Source organism: Nansenia antarctica, assembly GCF_963989245.1.
Source record: "Nansenia antarctica genome assembly, chromosome: 3".
NCBI lineage: Eukaryota > Metazoa > Chordata > Actinopteri > Argentiniformes > Microstomatidae > Nansenia > Nansenia antarctica.
Genome location: NC_137688.1, coordinates 6840371 through 6860442, shown reverse-complemented (window position 1 = coordinate 6860442; position 20072 = coordinate 6840371). Strand labels below are relative to the sequence as shown.

The 20072-nt window shown below is 48.1% G+C and overlaps 2 protein-coding genes across 4 annotated transcripts; one reads left to right on the top strand and one right to left on the bottom strand.

Annotated features, from left to right (window-relative positions):
- Positions 1–1165: 1165 nt before the first annotated feature.
- Positions 1166–11819, top strand: rufy1 (RUN and FYVE domain containing 1; the record flags this gene model as incomplete). The annotated part of the gene is made up of 17 exons (XM_080525519.1): positions 1166–1311; positions 1973–2152; positions 2459–2576; positions 3344–3445; positions 3970–4093; positions 4476–4537; positions 5590–5725; positions 6064–6165; positions 6290–6406; positions 6578–6745; positions 7182–7279; positions 7376–7495; positions 7862–7991; positions 10316–10410; positions 10854–10902; positions 11163–11240; positions 11673–11819. Exons 2-17 carry the CDS (start codon positions 1993–1995, stop codon positions 11817–11819), a joined length of 1806 nt encoding a protein of 601 aa, XP_080381645.1. The 5' UTR covers positions 1166–1311; positions 1973–1992.
- Positions 11820–13176: 1357 nt separating this feature from the next.
- Positions 13177–19741, bottom strand: hnrnph1 (heterogeneous nuclear ribonucleoprotein H1). Of its 3 annotated transcripts, none has more exons than XM_080527815.1 (11): positions 19665–19741; positions 19062–19175; positions 18641–18796; positions 18299–18448; positions 17199–17337; positions 15988–16172; positions 15623–15732; positions 14863–14998; positions 14535–14609; positions 14328–14420; positions 13177–14017 (listed from the first exon to the last, which is right to left on the bottom strand). In XM_080527815.1, exons 2-11 carry the CDS (start codon positions 19144–19146, stop codon positions 13896–13898), a joined length of 1251 nt encoding a protein of 416 aa, XP_080383941.1. In that variant the 5' UTR covers positions 19147–19175; positions 19665–19741; the 3' UTR covers positions 13177–13895. The 3 variants fall into 3 exon arrangements, with proteins under 3 accessions (XP_080383941.1, XP_080383940.1, XP_080383942.1); XM_080527814.1 differs by having other exon boundaries at positions 13847–14017; positions 15982–16172; XM_080527816.1 differs by having other exon boundaries at positions 13921–14017; positions 14324–14420; positions 15982–16172.
- Positions 19742–20072: the final 331 nt, after the last annotated feature.

Here is a 20072-nt window from a genome sequence, read left to right as displayed (position 1 = left end):
ACATTATCATCCGTTTTCCCAACGTGAATCTTCAACTGTTAAATTACTGCAAAAAATATCTAGACGTCAGAAGACACTGTTCTCAATACGCTTTATGCCCTTTACTCATCATCTTCATCCCATGCGCTCATACCTGTAATCTCACCTGTAATCTCATTCAGGACAGGGCTGTGATATTCATCAAATTACTGCCATCTAGTGGTAAAAGTGAGACACTACATAATAATTACAATAACAATAACCTTTATTTGTATAGCACCTTTCCTGCAAACGTTGCAGCTCAAAGTGCTTTAATCATTATATAATGACCATTTAATCATTTAGTCATTTAAACTAAAGGCAATATTAAAAAGATGGGATAGCAATAGCCCTTTCTACTTCGGCTAAAATAGACATAGACATTTTTTAATACGAACATACATTAGACAAAGAGAGACTTTAATTATGGACAAAAATAAAACGATGAGAAGGCGCAACCCTAAAAACCCTTATTGATGTATTTCCAATATAGTGGAGGACTCGATGTGTTTGGGCTGCTCCTCAAAGCCCATCGTTGACGATCGATTGCTCTGGCCTGGATGGAATCACGTGTTCCTCCCATAGAGGAAAAAATGGCCGATGAGGTAGGGGAAACAAACACAGCTGTTGAGGAGGAGAGCGACGCGAAAGAACCCGAAGAAGAAGCTGAAGTTTCGGAAGTCACGACAGAGATCAAGACAGACAGCGATGGGGACCCCCAGAGAGACTTCAAGACAGACAGCGATGGTGAGACCCAGAGAGACCCCCAGAGAGAGACCAAGACAGACAGCGATGGAGGGGAGCCCCAGAGAGATATCAAGGCAGATGGAGACCCCCAGAGAGACACCAAGACAGACAGCGATGGAGGGGAGCCCCAGAGAGATATCAAGGCAGATGGAGACCCCCAGAGAGACATCAAGGTAGATGGAGACCCCCAGAGAGACATCAAGGCAGATGGAGACCCCCAGAGAGACATCAAGGTAGATGGAGACCCCCAGAGAGACATCAAGGCAGATGGAGACCCCCAGAGAGACATCAAGACAGACAGCGATGGAGGGGAGCCCCAGAGAGACCCCCTGAGAGACCCTCAGAGAGACATCAGGGCAGACAGCGATGGGGAGACCCAGAGAGACCCCAGAGAGAGCAGCTGGTCTGCCCCGATCCTGTCTCTGCTGGCCCGCAAGGCGTCGGAGACCATCACCAGCGGGGTCAACCTGGGTGCAGCTGCTTTAAGGAACTCTCCCACCAGGCACAACTCCCAAAATGACACGAACACCAACACTAAGTTTCCAGGTATCTAAATGCACCAACACTTATTGTATTCAATGCATTTCGTGCCAATAAACTTTCTAATGCTTGCATGCATGGGGCCAGATCAAAGTTCTGCTGCTACGCCTCTCTGCTATCTGCTATCTGCTGTCATCAGTTGTCAACACATGCATGGCCTCTCGAAAGAAAGAAAACAGCATGTCATGCGTTGAGTGTGGGTTAACTCTGTGTTCTATGTACTCATGTTGTCTGTTGCTTGTTGTTTCTGTGTTTCTGTGTACCCATATTGTCAGCATCTTTGAGCCCCACAAAAAGCAATATATATAAATATAATGAATTATTATCATTATTATATCTCAACTTCTCACTTAGTTTATGAATTTGTTTTATGACTTTGCGTATGACTGAACCATAAGCAGTTATGAGTAAACTTTTTACAGTATGTCAATTATTTATTTATTTCTCTCTGTCTCTCACCCTCTCTCTCTCTCTCCCTCTCTCTCCCTCTCTCTCTCCCTCTCTCTCCCTCTCTCTCCCTCTCTCTCTCTCTCCCTCTCTCTCTCCCTCTCTCTCTCCCTCTCTCTCTCTCTCCCTCTCTCTCTCTCCCTCCCTCTCTCTCTCTCTCTCTCCCTCCCTCTCTCCCTCTCTCTCTCTCTCTCTCTCTCTCTCTGGTGTGGCTGTGTAGTGGCTCCAGTGAAAGACCCTATGGCAGTAGAGAGGTCTAACCTGCTCAGCATGATGAAGATGAGCATCAAGGTTCTGATCCAGTCTTCTCTGAGTCTGGGTCGAACCCTGGACTCTGACTACCCACCGCTGCAGCAGTTCTTCGTGGTCCTGGAGCACTGTCTCAAACATGGGCTGAAAGGTGAGGCTGGTCGTGAGGATGACCACAGATCAGATAATAACTCACTTACTGAGGGGTAATGTCTGGGTAATCGACTGCATGAAAATGATGGCCCTCTCTCTCTCTCTCCCCTTCTCTCTCTCTCCCTCTCTCTCTCCCCTTCTCTCTCTCCCCCTCTCTCTCTCTCTCCCTCTCTCTCTCTCTCCCCTTCTCTCTCTCTCTCCCTCCCCCCTCCCTCCCTCCCTCCCTCTCTCTCTCTCTCAATCCTTCCCTCCTTCTTTCTCTCTCTCTCTCCCTCTCCTCCTCCCCCTCTCTCTCCCTCTGCAGTTAAGAAGTCCTTCATCAGTCAGAATAAGTCTATCTGGGGTCCTCTGGAACAAGTTGAGAAGCTGTGTCCAGAGTCGTGTGATATTGCTACCAGCGCTCGAGACCTGCCTGGTCTAAAGTGAGTAGTCACCTTCTCCTCCGTCTGTCTCTCTGTTAGCTCGTACAGATCTGTACAGATCTGGTGGCACAGACTGTCTGTCTCAGGAAAAAAAACTACAACATTCATTTGTAGTGTTATGTGTGAGAGTGAGTTTGAAGAGGGAGTCTGGGTGGTGGAGCTCACTAAGGTGTCAGCCACGTAATCCACAGGGTCCCCGATTCGATTTCCGGCCATCGACCTATCTGCATGTCATCCCTCCTCTCTCTCTCACCCATCCTTCCTGTCAGTCTCTACTGTCTCTCTCCTCCTCTCTCTCTCACCCATCCTTCCTGTCAATCTCTACTGTCTCTCTCCTCCTCTCTCTCACCCATCCTTCCTGTCAATCTCTACTGTCTCTATCCTCCTCTTTCTCACCCATCCTTCCTGTTAATCTCTACTGTCTCTATCCTCCTCTCTCTCACCCATCCTTCCTGTCAATCTCTACTGTCTCTATCCTCCTCTCTCTCACCCATCCTTCCTGTCAATCTCTACTGTCTCTCTCCTCCTCTCTCTCTCACCCATCCTTCCTGTCAATCTCTACTGTCTCTCTCTCTCTCTCTCTCTCTCTCTCTCTCTCACCCATCCTTCCTGTCATCCCTCCTCTCTCTCACCCATCCTTCCTGTCAATCTCTACTGTCTCTATCCCAATAAAGCAGAAATGCCCTAAAAAAAAAAAAAATATATATATATAATTATTTTGATTAAAAAGTGTCCTAGTTTGTAACAGTGTGGGTCCTGTGCGTCAGGACTGGGTTGGGCCGTGCGCGGGCCTGGCTCCACCTGGCTCTGATGCAGAAGAAGGTGGCTGACTACATGAAGGCTCTGCTGGACCGCAGGGACCTCCTGGGGTGAGTACAGGCCATCAGAACCAGAAGGAGTACAATCCTTGGGTTCAGATTCAATTAGACATTGGCATTGCAGTAGAAATACAAAATCAACAATAGAATAAGCAGGATATAGACAACAATCAATAAAAGAATAAGCAGGATATAGACAACAGTCAACAGTAGCTGTATATACAATATCGTCAGAGTGTTAATAATAGAGTAGGTGATAGCAGCAGAATGCAAATCAGCATATCAACATCCCCACTGCCATCCCGCTGCCATGGCAACCCCACGGGACACCAGTGTCGTCTATGGCTCAGTTGGTAGAGCATGGCACTAACCAACACTTAGGTTGTGGGTTCGATTCCCCGCTGGGGGACCATATGTACTGGGAAAATGTATGCACTCACTGCGATGTAATAGGTCGCTTCAGCGTCAGCTGAATGGCGCATATAAATGTGTAGTAACCATTTTGTGTGTTATTCGATTTGTTAAAATGTATTTCTTTCTCTCTCCCTTCTGCTCCCATGCCCCCCCCCCCTTAGTGAGTTCTATGACCCGGGAGCGTTGATGTTGGAGGAGGAGGGGACGGTCATCGGGGGGATGCTGGTGGGCCTCAACGTCATCGACGCCAACCTCTGTATTAAAGGGGAGGACCTGGACACTCAGGTGACTATGAGGATGTAGCCTCTGTACTAACACTAGAACAGCCGTGCCTTTTATACCTACTATAAGAGCCGCCTCGGGGGTCAAAACCATAGTCTTTACACTGCTATTTACACACAATGACCACTAGTTGGCCGGCTGTAAATTAGCCTGCCTCCTACACAGAAAAACTGCAAAATAGCTTTATACTAGCTTATCCTGAAGTGATTTAGAAGATTTAAGGATACTGGGGTGGTAGAACGCACATATCTCGGGAAAGTCATGAAAGGAGGGTCCTGAGTAATCGAGTGCAAAGATATAAAAATATTTTTACTCACAGGGTCAAATGACCCCACCCATGGCTGTTCTAGTGTTAAAAGACTGACTGAGTTTCTGTGTTGTGTAGGTGGGGGTCATCGACTTCTCCTTGTACCTGAAAGACTCTGCCAACAGCGACACTCCAAAGGAGTGAGTATCTGTGTGTCCCCCCCCGCCCCCTTACTGAAATTAGTCTCGTTGCTCATCGCTTTCCAATTCCTCTTTTCTTCTCTCAGTTCTTTATTTCTTATTTCTCACCGTGGGAAGATGAAAACAAACAACACTGTGAATCACTGTCTATGCTCCTTGTTTTTGCCCCTCTCTGTCTCTGCTAACATCTCTCTGTCTCCTAGTGATGCTAACATGTCTCTGTCTCTCTCAGCGATGCTAACATCTCTCTGTCTCTCTCATAGGGCTTTCACACCGGCAAAGACACATAGGGCTTTCACACCGGCGTTCGCGAGCCAAGTCTGGAACCGGCCGGCGCGTTCAGACCGAAGCTCAATTGGTTCGGAACCTGAAAAGTTGGTTCGCAGCGGGCACCAAAAAATAGTGGTTCTCAAGCGCGAACCAAAACGTAGAACAGTCACGTTGTCAGTGGGTGTGTCATATTCTAGGCTGCAGAGACCAGCAAGGAGGAAGTAGACAAAATCTAATCTAATCTAAATCTAATCATTAGTGATCAAAAACAATATCAAAAGTCTCATTATTCTCTTTATCTTCCTCACATGCTCAGCAAACACACACACACACGCACACGCGCGCGGACATGCGCGAACGCGAATTTCGTAAGCCATTTCTATTCCAGTAACGGAGCAGCTGATTAGTAAAAGAACGCATATAGAAAGTGTCTTTTGTTTTGTTTCACAGAAAATTGTGTTTATTTCAGATACTGTAGTGGAAGATATTATCCTCGCATCCAGTGAAGTAGCTGCCATCTAGTTGTGACATTTTTGTTTATCCCGCCCCTTCATCACCCAGCGTTGATGACGCGGATGGTTCTGGTTACACCGGTATGAACGCGGGCTCGTTCGCCAGACAGCACCAAGGTTCAGAGGTTTCCGAACGCGAACGCGAACCGGCACGGTTCTTTGCCGGTGTGAAAGCCCTATCAGTGATGCTAACATCTCTCTGTCTCTCTCAGCGATGCTAACATCTCTCTGTCTCTCTCAGTGATGCTAACATCTCTCTGTCTCTCTCAGCGATGCTAACATGACGGCCATCTTGGATCAGAAACACTACATCGAGGAGCTGAACCGGAACCTGAGCTGCACCGTCTCCGACCTGCAGGCCAAGATGGACTCACTGGAGAAGACCAACAGCAAACTGATTGAGGAGGTCAGAGGAAGTGTGTGTGTGTGTGTGTGTGTGTGTGCGTGTGTGTCTGTGTCTGTGTCTGTGTGTGTGTGTCAGTGTCTGTCTGTCTGTCTGTGTGTGTGTGTGTGTGTGTGTGTGTCTCTGTCTGTGTCTGTATGTGTGTGTCTGTCTGTCTGTCTGTCTGTGTGTGTGTGTGTGTGTGTGTGTGTGTGTGTGTGAGTCCGTGTCTAGGTGTGTGTGTCAGGACTACTCAATGACCGCATTTTACTGTCGTAGGCAATGACAATGACCCATGATGCTGTGACCCAACAGTGTAAAGTGTGTGTCTGTAATCTGTGTGTGTGTCTCCCCCCCCCCAGCTGACGGCAGCGACAGACAGGATTAACTCTTTACGGGAGGAACATGAGCAGCTGAGGCAGCAGAACCAGACCATCCTGCACACCAGCCTGAAGAAGGAGGAGGTCAGCACACACACACACACACACACACACTCACACACACTCTCACACACACACACACACACACACACGCACCTCGGCATCGGGCCAATATTGACACATCCCCCTCACCTGTGTGTGTTGCCAGGCGACCATGGAGGACAGCCAGATGGAGCTGGAGACGTACAGACAGACGCGCCAGGGGCTGGACGAGATGTACAACGTGGTGTGGAAGCAGTACAAGGAGGAGAAACGCATACGCCAGGTCAGACACACCACAACAACAACAACAACAACAACAACCACAACAACAACAACAACAACCATCACAACTCCATACTCCTAGTCTGACAGCGCAGTTCACTGATACGTGTGTGTCTCTAATTGTGTGTGTCTGTGTGTGTGTGTCTCTGTGTGTGTCTCTGTGTGTGTGTAGGAGTTGGAGCGTGAGCTGGAGCTGCAGGTGTGTCTGAAGCAGGAGATGGAGACGGCCATGCGTCTGCTGGAGAAGGACACCCAGGACAAGCAGGACACCCTGGGGGCGCTGAGGCACCAGCTGGACCACGTCAAGACCCTCAACCTGCAGATGTTCCACAAGGCCCAGGTGCACACACACACACACACACACACACACAGAGAGGACTGACTGACCCTCAACCTGCAGATGTTCCACAAGGCCCAGGTGCACACACACACACACACACACACACACACACACACAGAGAGGACTGACTGACCCTCAACCTGCAGATGTTCCACAAGGCCCAGGTGCACACACACACACACACGCACGCACACACACACACACACACACACACACACACACACACACAGAGAGGACTGACTGACCCTCAACCTACAGATGTTCCACAAGGCCCAGGTACACACACACACTCACACTCACTCACAAACACGCACACACAGAAACGCGTACATTCACGCACACACACGCACACACACACACACACACACACACACACTAAGAGGACTGACTGGTGTGTGTGTGTGTGTGTGTGCGTGTGTGTGTGTGTCCTCCTCAGGACTCGGAGCGAGAGGCCCAGAAGAAGCAGGATGAGACGGGACAGCTGGAGGAGAAGATGAGACAGATGGAGACCACCATGATGGAGATGGAGCAGAGGTGTGTGTGTGTGTGTGTGTGTGTGTGTGTGTGTGTGTGTGTAAGAGCTCCACCCGTGCGGCCTGCTAACCCCCCCCCCCCCCCCCCCCCCCCCAGGCTGCAGGTGTCAGAGCAGGGGCGTCAGCAGAGCGACCAGGAGGACAGAGACATGAGGACGGAGCTGGAGGCCCGGGTCCTAGCCCTGCAGAGACAGCTGACCGACCTGGACACACTCAAGTATGACACACACACACACACATAATCACACACACACATAATCACACACACACATAATCACACACACACACACACACACACACGTACACTCACTGTGTTGGTGTTCCATCTCAGTGTGTTACATTGACTATTGAAGTCTTTTAGCAGCCAGAAGCTTTTATCCAAAGAGACTTACAATAAGTACATTTGTCTAAGTAAACGAATCAACTGTACAACTACGATATCGTATATACATACACCTGTGATCAAAACAAGTGTCAAGGTTACAAGGTCACAGTGTTGTTCATCTTCTCTCTCTCTCTCCCTCCTGACCCCCCACTGCCCCTCTCCCTCTCCCCCCTCCCCTTCCCCCCTCCCCCCTCCCAGGCTGGGGTTGGAGAGTGAGCTGCGTGTTGAGAAGGAGCAGAGGCAGAGCCTGCAGAGAGCCCTGCAGAGGGAGCAGGACAACAGCACTGAGCTGAGGACGCAGCTGCAGCAACTACAGGGCCTGACCACGGTATGTACACACACACACACACACACACACACGGTCTGTACCACACACGCACACACACACACACACGGTCTGTACCACACACACACACACACACACACGGTCTGTACCACACACACACACACACACACACACACACACACACACACGGTCTGTACCACACACACACACACACACGCGGTCTGTACCACCCACACACACACACGGTCTGTACCACACACACACACACACACAGTCTGTAACACACACACACACACACACACACACAACATGGATGTTATTGGGTGGCGTACTTCACAGATCTTCACGGTGTAGATGTTCCATCTCTGTGTGTGACATTTACATTTAAGTCATTTAGCAGACAGACGCTTTCATTTGTTAATTAATGTTTTTCTTTTTTTCTTACTATCCTTCTTTTTCCGTCTTTTTTTAATGCTGTATGTAACGCACTTGTAACGCTGCTCAAGCTTCCTCCCTCTCCTCTGTTCTCATTCTCCTTGACCTGTCTGCTGCCTTCGACACAGTCAATCACCAGATCCTTCTCTCCATCCTCTCAGAACTGGGCATCTCTGGCACCGCACACTCCTGGTTTTCTTCCTACCTGGCGGGCCGCTCCTACCAGGTGACCTGGAGAGAATCACTGTCTTCTACACGAACCCTCTCCACTGGGGTACCCCAGGGTTCTGTCCTAGGGCCCCTACTTTTCTCTCTCTACACCAAGTCTCTTGGCTCGGTAATCTCTTCACATGGGCTCTCCTACCACAGCTACGCAGACGACACTCAACTCTTCCTGTCCTTCCCCCCGTCTGATGTACACGTGGCAACCCGTATCTCTGCATGTCTCTCTGACATTTCAACATGGATGGCTGACCACCATCTCAAGCTCAATCTTAACAAGACCGAGCTCCTCTTCATCCCCGGGAAAGCCTGCCCTCTCCAAGACTTCTCTATCACAGTGGAGAGCTCTACTGTAACCCCCTCCCTGACAGCGAAGAACCTTGGAGTGATCCTGGATAACCGACTATCCTGTGCGGAGAACATTGCAGCAACGGCTCGCCCCTGCAGATTCTTCCTCTATAACATCAGAAGGATACGACCATTCCTTACCAGAGAGGCAGCGCAACTCTTGACCCAGGCACTGGTCATCTCCCGCCTGGATTACTGCAACGTACTCCTGGCCGGTCTCCCCGCCTCCGCCATTAGACCTCTGCAGCTCATCCAGAACGCTGCTGCACGTCTGGTATTCAACCTCCCCAAATACTCTCATGTCACCCCTCTCCTTCGCACCCTGCACTGGCTCCCGATAGCAGCTCGCATCAGATTCAAGACCCTGGTGCTTGCATATCAGGCAGCTAAAGGGACAGCCCCTGCCTACCTGAAGGAAATGGTAACCCCCCAAACTCCAGCCCGCTCACTCCGCTCCTCCACCTCGGCTGGCCGACTGGCCCCACCACCTCTGCACAGCATGCTGCCCGATCACGTCTCTTCACAACTCTGGCGCTGGTGGAATGAGCTCCCCACGGCCGTCAGAACGGCAGAGTCACTACCCATCTTCCGTCGTAGACTGAAGACCCATCTCTTCAGGTTACACCTTAACTGCTCCTCCTGAGACATCTTCTGCCCTCAGCACTACGTCTCCTAAAGACGTCCGCTTTCCCCTCTACTTTGTCCCTAAGAACTTCTATCGCCCCCCTTGTACTGTTTCTCTGTTCCTCCAGTATAAAAAAAAAAAGGGTTTAGAAGAAGGTGGCCCCCTATCAATGGCCCCAGGCCTGAGCTAGATTACTCTTCCTGCCATGAATGGTGGACATTCACATGCTTAGTATTCAAATGTATTGATTGTAAGTCGCTTTGGAATAAGGCGTCTGCTAAATGCCAAAAATGTAAATGTAAACTTTGAATTGCCCCTGTTGTATTAAATGTGCTATACCAGCTGTTCCCAAGGCTGGACTCAAGGCCCACTTCAAAATCTCTAAAGTGTTTGCGGCCCACTCAGGCATTTTACGCACACGTTTTTTGGGGTGTCTCCTCATCATTCTCTTATTCTTATTGGATATTTCATATGCATCATCATACAATCATCATACATACAGTGCAGTAGGCCTAGTAGTATGATACTGATGTTGCATTTTTTAAAGGTTTTAAAGAAAGAAATACAGTACCACAAAATTTTTTTTTTTTTATTAAAATGTTTTTGTAAAAAAACTACAAAATAACTTCAATATCATTTTTTTGGGCCCATGATTTGGCGGCCCACTTGCAGTACCCTCATAAGTCCACAGGTTGGGAACCGCTGTGCTCTACTAATAACCTGTCCCTGCCTGTAGGAGCTGCAGGACCTCCGCCAGGAGAAGAGACAGCTGCAGCAGACGTGTGAGGAGCAGGAACAAGCCCTGCAGGAGATGGGCCAGCACCTCAGCCAGTCAGTACCACCCTGCCTCTCTCTCTCTCTCTCTCTCTCTCTCTCTCTCTCTCTCTCTCTCTCTCTCTCTCCTCTCCTCCTCCTACTCTCTCTCTCTCTCTCTCTTTCTCTCTCTCTCTCTCTGGACATTTTAAAGCTTAAAAACTATATAAATACAAATACATTAGAACTGTAAACAAGTTCTATGACGAGTAGAGGCATGTCTAAACAAGTCTCTCTCTCTCTTTCTTCTCTCTCTCTCCTCCTACTTTCTTTCTCTCTCTCTCCTCCTACTCTTTCTTTCTCTCTCTCTCTCTTTCTTCTCTCTTCTCTCTTCTCTCTCTCTCTCTTTCTCTCCTCCTCCTACTCGTCTTTCTTTCTCTCTCTCCCTTCCCTGCATATCGTCTCCTACCCTTTTCCTACCTCAGAAGCTTCACCTTAAGTGGTTCTCTCTCTCCTCTAAGGTCTAAACTCAAAATGGAGGACTTCAAGGAGGTCAATAAAGCCCTGAAGGTAAATATGATCGACATTTTGGAGTCTGTCAATATCGACAATAAAACAATATCTGGGGGGGTATTCCATTAACATCGCTAAAGGACAATCCAGGCTTATTTTTTAATAAATCTCATGAGATTTCCCCCCCAAAAAATCCAGCCTCATTTAGAATCAGCCTGGATTTTCCTTTCGCAACGTTGATGGAATACCCCCCTGGTGTGGGACTCCCAACGCTGTAGCTGGTCTGTAACTGGTGTGTGTGTGTGTGTGTGTCTCAGGGCCATGCCTGGCTGAAGGATGACGAGGCCACTCAGTGTAAGAAGTGCCTCAAGGAGTTCTCCATCGCACGCAGGAAGGTGAGCTGCCCCGTCTCTCCTGTGTGTGTCTCCTGTGTGTCTCTCCTGTGTGTCTCTCCTGGGTGTGTCTCCTGTGTGTCTGTTAAGCTGTTGATCCTCTCAGGGTTCTGATCAGAAACGCTTCGTTCTCAGAAACGACATCACATTGTTGTAGAAGTACGGTAGTCATGATTTAACACGTCACAAACACACTTAAGTAACTCAATGTCTCTCTCTCTCTCGTTCTCTTTCTCTCTCCCTCCCTCTCTCTCTCTCTCCCCATCCATCCATCTCTCTCTCTCCTCCCTCTCTCTTTGTCTCTCTCTCTCCCCATCCATCCCTCCATCTCTCTCTCCCTCCACCCTCTCTCTTTGTCTCTCTCTCCCCATCCATCCCTCCCTCTCTCCCTCCCTCTATCTCTCTCTCTCCCTCCCTCTCCCTCTCTCTCTCCAGCACCACTGTAGGAACTGTGGTGATATCTACTGTAGCCACTGCTCCAGTAATGAGCTGGCTCTGCCCTCGTACCCTCGGCCAGTACGGGTGTGTGACATCTGCCACTCCTTCCTGCTACAGATGAGCTCCACCTCCACGGGCTCTTGACAGAACACACACACACACACTCACACACACATACACACGGATCTCACACACACACACACCACACCACACCATACGGTCACTCATTGGATTCAGCCTCACATACACTGTCTCACACTCACTTGTTGTTTGATGGCATTGATCGAGACTAGCGTGTTGAAAGCCCATAGTCCTCTTGGTCAGTGGTAGCTTCTTCAGCCACGGCTCGCTAGCGGCCAGCTAGCGCTCAGAGCCCAGTGCTTGGTTTTCCACAGCTGGCCTTTCTAGTCCCGCGCTCTTGTTTACATTCTGCAGTTCATCAGGTGGCAAACAACAGGAAATGTAGACACACTAGCGACATGTCAAATAGCCTCTGCTTACCCAACAGCTTCTGGCAACTTTTGAGTTTGAGTTAAAATCTATTTGATTGTGTAGCAACAGCCAGCTTAACCTCATTAAGACCAGGCATGAGAACAATATGATTTGGAGGTATGGCAAAGGGAGCTATATCTTCGATTATGCTGGCGGCCAACAAAAGCTCTTGGATGTTAAGAAACTCCCACCCGCGCTCTACCACTCTACATTTGGGGCTATCGAGTAGTTCTGAAAACCTTTGTGTGTGCTTATAAGAAAGATTCTGTATAATTTCACCTGAAATTCGGGATTTTCGATTGACTGGATTTATTTGAATGCCCGTCTTACCTACATGTTTGTATGAGAGCGCAGGGTGTTCACATCGATGTCTTCAGATCAGTGTTTCTTCTTTTCAAATGTATTATGCAAGAATGTCACTTATATAATATTATCATCATGTTTAAATTGGATTAACTGATCTTAACATGCTTCCCAAGAGAGATACCTTTGATTCAGTTTATTGTGGTAATTTATAGATTTTCATTCAGGTTTGAAAACATTTTGACAGATGGTATAGACCTGTGTGGTATTACATCAATGTCTCTAAAGGGAAATCCAGGCTTACGGTATATTGATGAGTCTTGCAAAGTTTATCTATTATAAGCCTGGATTTTCCTTTGGTGACATTGATGGAATACAGTTCAGGTGTTATTGTGGAAGTGCAATCAAGAATCATGTAAAACTGACAATTCTTTTTTTTTAGACCCTAATTTTTAAATAATCGTACATGACTACAGAATGTTCTTAACATCAGAAACTAAGATGTCTATTTTAGAATGTATAAATAACAATGAACATTTTGTGGATTGTGACCAGTGCTACTAAAGCCATTTTCTGAAGTTGTTGGGCATGTTTTGACCACGTTTTCTATCTAGATATTTCATAAAGAGATGATGAATTTCATAAAACAAAAAAAACTACTGTGTCATTTATATAACCGCTCACGGAGAGAGACCTTTATCAATCTGACAAGTTTATTCACTGTGCACAAGAAATACAAAGAGAAAAATGTAATGTAGGCAGTAGAAACCAACGTTAAACAGGGTTAAAGGTGTGTTTGCTGTGTGTCATTTCATTTAGAACACCCCCATCCACAACCACACTTTACTAGGAAACAAACTCATGCTTTTCTTCCACAATGTAAAATGTCCAACTCACACCATCCTTATCAACTATCTATATAAGACCAAGACGACAGAAAAGCCTACTAGGACAGTAGAGGCAGAACCAAGAGAGACAAGAAACATCTACACAGTATTTACATAAGTGTATTTGATCATGCACTCAGGGACGGTCAGACCGTCAACCCCCGAGTCGAGTTAAAAGACAGACTGACTCGGCCATTGGTTCTATTGAATGTGAACATGAGAGAAACAGCACGCACTTTCTGGTAACGTAAATACACAGATTCCACTCACTAACATGGTTTGTGTAATGTAATCTTAAGTCATATGCACAAGGGATGAAAGAAAGGAAAAAAAAAAACTATTCTTATCTATCGATCTAATGTCAGTAGCAGAGGAGTTTCTCATCAAGCAGGCAAATCTGTCCAAAAATGTTTTCCCCCCCCGCCCCATTAATAAATGTTTTCAGCTCAAAACTACAAACGCCCCCCCAACCCTGATCAAGTCCAGATGAGGACTACATGTTTCCAGTCCGCTCAGTCCGATGCCGGGTTTAAAAGAACTACATCCCCCATCCTCCCCCCATGCTGCTCACGCCATTCATGGAACTCCGACTCCCTCCTCCTCCTCCTCCTCCGCCACTGCCGTTGCCATAGTAACTGCTGCTCATGTCGCCCTGGTTACCTGACAGGAGAGAGAATTAACACTATAAAACCGGGTAGTTCATCTGGGGACAGACAGGGTCACACACACACAAAAACAACCCCCCACACCCTCCCCTCCGGTTGTTTGCCGATCTGGAGGAACAGGACATGTACCAGTAATGTGGTGATGTGGCTTCACCTAGCCATGAGATTAGAGGATCTTCCACCATAAAGGTTACACCTATCCAGTTCATTCAGATCGGCACAAATCAGGTCAGGGCTAGGCTTTCCCCTCCCCTCTTCTGTGTTTGTGTTTGTCTATGTGTGTGTGTTACGGAGCTGCCACTCACTATAATCACTGTAGCCTCCCATGCTGCCCTGACTGCCGTAGCCTCCGGAGTAGCCGGAGTTCATCTGCCCACTGCTGTAGGAAGACTGGTTACCTAGACAGAGAGGAGATGAACAACACAGTCAATATATACTTGGGTCTTTTGAGTGGCACTTAAACAAGTGAAGATGAGGCGTGCGCGTCTGTCTCTGTGACCTCGCCTGCTTACCCATCATCTGACCCCCGTAGCTCCCGTTACTGCCCCCTGCTGTCGAGTTGAGGAACAGCTCCACGTAGCGGTGCTCTGCGGGACAAAGACACGGCTAGTGAATACCCCACAACTCACTTATGTTTCTGGTTAAGCAGCAATGACATCAGGGAGGGAGGGAGGAGTGGTTAGTGGGAGTTTGCAGATCTGAAGGGAGGGGAGGGGTCAGCAGTATGACGGCTTAACGCTTTCTTGTCATATTGCTTTACTGCCTCCCGTCCCCTTCAGCCGTTGAAGGCCAAGGGTAAAGCTGCTGTTGTTGTTGTCAGACGGGGCTGGTAAGACTCACGCATCGTGGCCTTGTCCTTGGACATGGCCGCCACCGCGTCCTCGTGGGTGGCAAACTCCACGTCCGCCTCCCCCGTCACTCTCCCGTCCGGCCCGATCTCAAGATGGACCCGCACCGGGTTCAGGGGGGAGAAGAACTATAGCGGGGAGGGAGGGAAACATTAAAATACCAACACACACACACACATCACCCGAACCACAAGCAAGACACACACATGGTGGAGTAGAACTGGATGGCAACAATGATGAATTTGATTTTACTAATGCACTTCTTTCACCCCCAGTAGAGAGGCAAGGCATTTTAGCAGACGCTTCTATCCAATGCGACTTACAATTAGAGATTACAGGGAGAGTCAGTCTCCCTGGAGTAACTGAGGGCTAAGTGCCTTACTCACGGGCACATAAGTGGTGGTGGTGGTGTTCTCAGGTGGGATTTGAACTCATGACCTTCTGATCACCAACTCACCGTCCACTACCCCTCCCTCCTCTACCCCTCACTCCTCTCCCCCACTAGACCACCACTACCCCACTCTCCCCCCCCCCTCCCCATTATTTTATTTATTTTTTGCATTTCGCAGACGCCTCATTCCAAAGCGACTTACAATCGATACATTTGACTAAGCAAGTGAATCATCATTTCACCAGTCGTAGCAGGAAGAGTAATCTAGCTCAGGCCACGGGCCATTGGCAGTCGTTGTGACAGACCGTGACTAGACCACCACTACCCCAGGAGAGTCTGGATATGTGGGAGGACGACTTACGTTGTAGATGTCGGTCTCCGTGGCTCTGTAGGGGAGGCCCCTCATGTGGACACAGTGGCCTGTCGTGCTCTGGAAGGAGGAGCTACTGTCGCCATAGCGATCTGATCCACCTTGATCAGATAGAGTTTAAGGGAAAGATCGCTATGAATCTATTGCTATGGAAAGAAATAAACAAAAAATTTCCCACCACAGCAACATCCTCATCTGTGCGTGTGTATATAAGTAAGAGGGTTATAGGACTGTGCAATGTAAATACAAACAAACACAGGTCACATCCATACTCTCTACATAACAGACAGAGCGAAGATGAGAATTTCACAAGTAACTGTCCCCCCGGCCTCCCCCACACCCCCACACACACACACCTCCGTAGCCTCCGCGGCGGGACCTGTCGAAGGACCCCCCCCGGCCGCCGCCTCCCATCATGTTGTAGCCGCGGCCCCCCGAGGGCCTGTCGTAGGGCCCGGGCCTCCCCATCCCCATGGGCTTCCTCTGGGGCTCGTAGTGGGTCCGCACCTCCGCGCGGCTGCTCTTGAAGATCTCAATGTACCTGGGAGAGAGCATACAGACGTTGCCATGACGACCCCGGGGTAGAGACACCGGTACGGGAGCAAAGCAGCAACAGCTAGATCTCACAGGCTGAATGTGTCTTTGCTCGTTACTAAGGACGACCACCAGGATAAAAAAAAGTTGGGCTATTACAATTCTGGTGCTGATACCAGACACCAGGGAAACAGTGGTAAAAAAAAAAAAAGAGAGAGAGAGTGAGTGGTCCGTAGAAAAAGAAACTCTTTGTATTGTCTTGTTAGCTTATCACTGCAGCTTAAAAAAAATCGATTAGCAGATAACAGAATAACTGTGTACTAGTATTGACAGAAGAGGGGGGGGAAGAAAGCTTGTCAATTCTACAAAGTCTTAATGAGACAACACAACACTTTTCTTATGGTTACCCAGAGGGAAGCTAGCTGTACAAGTTATAGCATGGTTTTCTCGAGGTCCTGTTCTAGTACAGTGTCTCTGCTACGGTCACAGTCCTGGAGGCTAGGAGGACAGTGAGGAGCCATGTTGCTGCCGTGTCCTTGACGACCCGCTCTTACCGTTACCTGTGACAGTCGGGATCCAGCTTTGCTTGTCCAGCGGCCCCTCTTGTGATTTAACTCTAGTACCTAGGCTTGTCTACCTATGCTAATATGTTTAGTGCTGTGCATTCTTTCTTTCTTTTTTTTAAGCTTCTGCAGTCTCCCAACCACCTTTGAAAAACAATAAGATTGCCTCAGCACTAAACTTAATTGTATCGATATCCCAATGTCTTTAAAAACAAGAGAACGTCCGTCATCTACCCATGGGAGTGCTATGTGAATGTTTGATCCAGCATTGCAATTGTGTGTGCTTTTTTTAAACTATCAATATCGGAGTGCTGAGTACGTTATGTGTTGTTTGAATGAACCAATGTGACTTTTTACACGATGATGTTGAGTGTCAGTTCTGTGTTTGGGTTAAAATGTTGTAATGGTAATAATGTAATGTACACCATAAGAAAAGCAACGTATCCAGCCAACCAACCAACCATCCCCACCTGTGCCCTATTCTTTCCTTGTGTTTCTTTAGAGCCTTTTCAGCTATATCCTGTGTAGCAAACTGCACGAAGGCCTCCCCCGTACTCCTCCCCTGGATGTCCACCGGCAATGTTATCCCATTTGGCACGATTTCCATCCCTTCAACCCAAGGACAGATAACCCCAGCGGGGACATATTAAATCACATGCCCAATCACAGAAAGATAGCTCCTTTCTCTCAAACGTTTTCTTTTCTTTTAATTTCTTCTGATTGATAAGAGAGAGAGAGAGAGACAGAAAGATGACATACACAATTCTATGCATTATTATACATACCAGCTGAGCCGACTAACAACTGATTAACCATTTGAGTTACTTACTTTTAACTGCAATGGGGGAACATAAGGAGGATGAGAGGATAGTGAAGGGAGACTACATGGTGGGGAGTTGGGGGGGGGCTGTGTGGGGCCTCAGGCTAACATGGGTGGGGATGAAAAGGAGAGAAGAGAGAGAGAGAGAGAAAGATCCTGATGGGACAGCTCTTTCACCCAGTCTAAACTGGTCCCAAGATGGTGGAATCTTTTATGACACAGTGGCTTCATCAGGAAATACAAAAGGGAAAGGGCGAAGGAAATTAAGAACCAATGGAGATTTGAGCGAGTGACAAAGATTAACAAATCAGACGCCAGTGACCAAATCCTAACCGTACAGGTGTTTCAGACTATATCTGAATCATTTTAAGGGGGTTGGGGTCAAAAGAAGTGATGAGTTCCCAGTTCCCCAACTGATGAGGGAAAGTTCTAGTGTGAATAATATTCCTACCCTGAAGCTAAAACACAGCAAATCCTCCTTAGGCATATCTAAACTAACGTCCTTTCCTTGTATCCTTGTTCCTCCGTCATCACTGGTCTAGTACCTTTCAATAATGGACTGAATCTAATCATAACCTATTATTACAATGGTAAATGTGTTTTGTATTATTATTCTTTACATTGCAACGGGACCTAATCTTTCCCACAACCGACTGCAGTGTCTGCGGTTATGGGGGGAGGGGGGGTGGGTAGACCATGACAAAATGAAGCAGTGAGTACACCCCAGCAGTGGGAGGCGCCTAGTCGTACCTGCGAAGAACTGGACGATCTCCTCCTTGCTGCAGCCGAAGGGGAGGCCCCTGAGTCTGACCAGGCCGTCGCCCGTGGGCTCTGTCTCGGGGCAGTTGGGACCGGTGTGCTTCATGACCCAGTCCATCTCCACGTTGTTGGACTTGAAGACTTGAGAAACAACACCACATAAACAGAATCAGTACCGGCGTCAGTGTCCGTCCCCTCCCCCCATTGTACTGAATCAATTACACCCTGTTAATCAATCCATCTGTTATATTACCCAAAGTCTTCACCTTAGTGCATATAGTACTACACCCAGACCCAGACAGTGAGTTGCTACACACACACACACACACACACCTTCCACGTATCTGTGACCCATGGTTTCTCTGTCCTTCTTCACAGCGATCTTCTGGTCTTCTTCTGTCTCCATCTCGATGAAGGCCTCTCCGCTGGGCCGCCCCTCCCGTGTGTAGGTGAAGTTGATGCTTGTACCGTTGTTGGCGATTTTGCAATCTGTATTAGGAAAAAAGGGGTACGACGGGGTGAGCAGTGTCCCCAAACTACTGTAAAGCACAGCACACCTTCCTGACCATGACGAGTCGCAGTGCCTATAGATAAGTACAGGTTTTTACTTTTGCCTGCTTGCGGCTCTGTCAGTATTGATTGATTGATTGACTGAGAATGTTCATTATGTGAAGCGCATTGAGTTGCATGTTGTAAGAAATGCGCTATACAAATAATTAATTTGATTTGAAGTGCATGTGGGATGTGGCATTACCTGAGAAAAACCTCTGGACTTCATCCACAGAACAGGACCACGGTAGACCCCTGATGCGCACCACATTCCCCTCTCCCTCAGCCATGGTTTAGACTCTGTCTGTTCCTTAACACACTGGAAGGGAAAAGTAAGATTAGGACAACGAAGACAGATAGATAACTCCTCATGTGGTACAAAGTTGGATGGTTCGGCCCGGCCAATCGACTGACTTCCTGGCCAGAACAATCACTCCCAGCCCGGCTAGCTAAACTAGCTCGACACCGCCGAGACACTTTCACATCAGTTGAATGTTACCTTAGCCATCACTTGATTGAAAGGTAAAGGCTTTTCCGACCAATACCGGCCGTGTCTTTCCAATAATTCAATATGTACATGTGGCTAAAAACTGTCTCGCACACAGGCAGGCCCCAAGACTGGACTGAAGTAGTTAGCTAGCTTAGCGTCATCCTCTATGCTAAGCTAACTATGCTAAAAATCAGACACAAAAGCAAGCTAACGTTAACGACGAGAGACTCGATAAAGATACGGATCTTTAGATAACGTGTGCGCGGTTCTATTACCTTATGGTGTGAATACAATAGAAATATAAACATAATAACTTACCTGTTACTAAAAAGAGACGAACTTGTCGGTTTTACACTGAAGCCTTTTCCTCTGCCAGTCTGGTCTCGCGCTCCTCCGGGCCGTGTTCGGAAATTCGGCGGAGTACACTCTGGGTCCGACGTCGTCATGGGACCGAGTCATTTGATTGGACGAGAGGCAGTCACGTGCACGCTCCGGCGCTCTCAGAGTGAATTTACGAACGCGGCCCCGTGGTGTGGCGTCTCGTCGGCAGGGTTGCCAGATGGGATAGACAATTTCCAGCCTAACCACAGTCTAAAACCACTTCATCCACCAAAAACCACCCCAAAACCCTATTGTCAGGATAGAAAACCGCTAATTACTGTTGACCACAGGTGCCCATCTTCTGCCCCCGAAATTGTATTGTCTGTTGCTAAGGATGTTTGTAAA

Coding starts and splice junctions, on each gene's coding strand:
- hnrnph1 (XM_080527814.1), bottom strand. CDS start 19,146: ATGGCTGAGGGAGAGGGGAATGTGGTGCGCATCAGGGGTCTACCGTGG. Junction 14,610..14,862: donor CAAGGACAAGGCCACGATGC/GTGAGTCTTACC, acceptor TTTGTCCCGCAG/AGCACCGCTACGTGGAGCTG. Junction 14,018..14,327: donor GGGAGGCTACAGTGATTATA/GTGAGTGGCAGC, acceptor CTCTCCTGTCAG/GTAACCAGGGCGACATGAGC.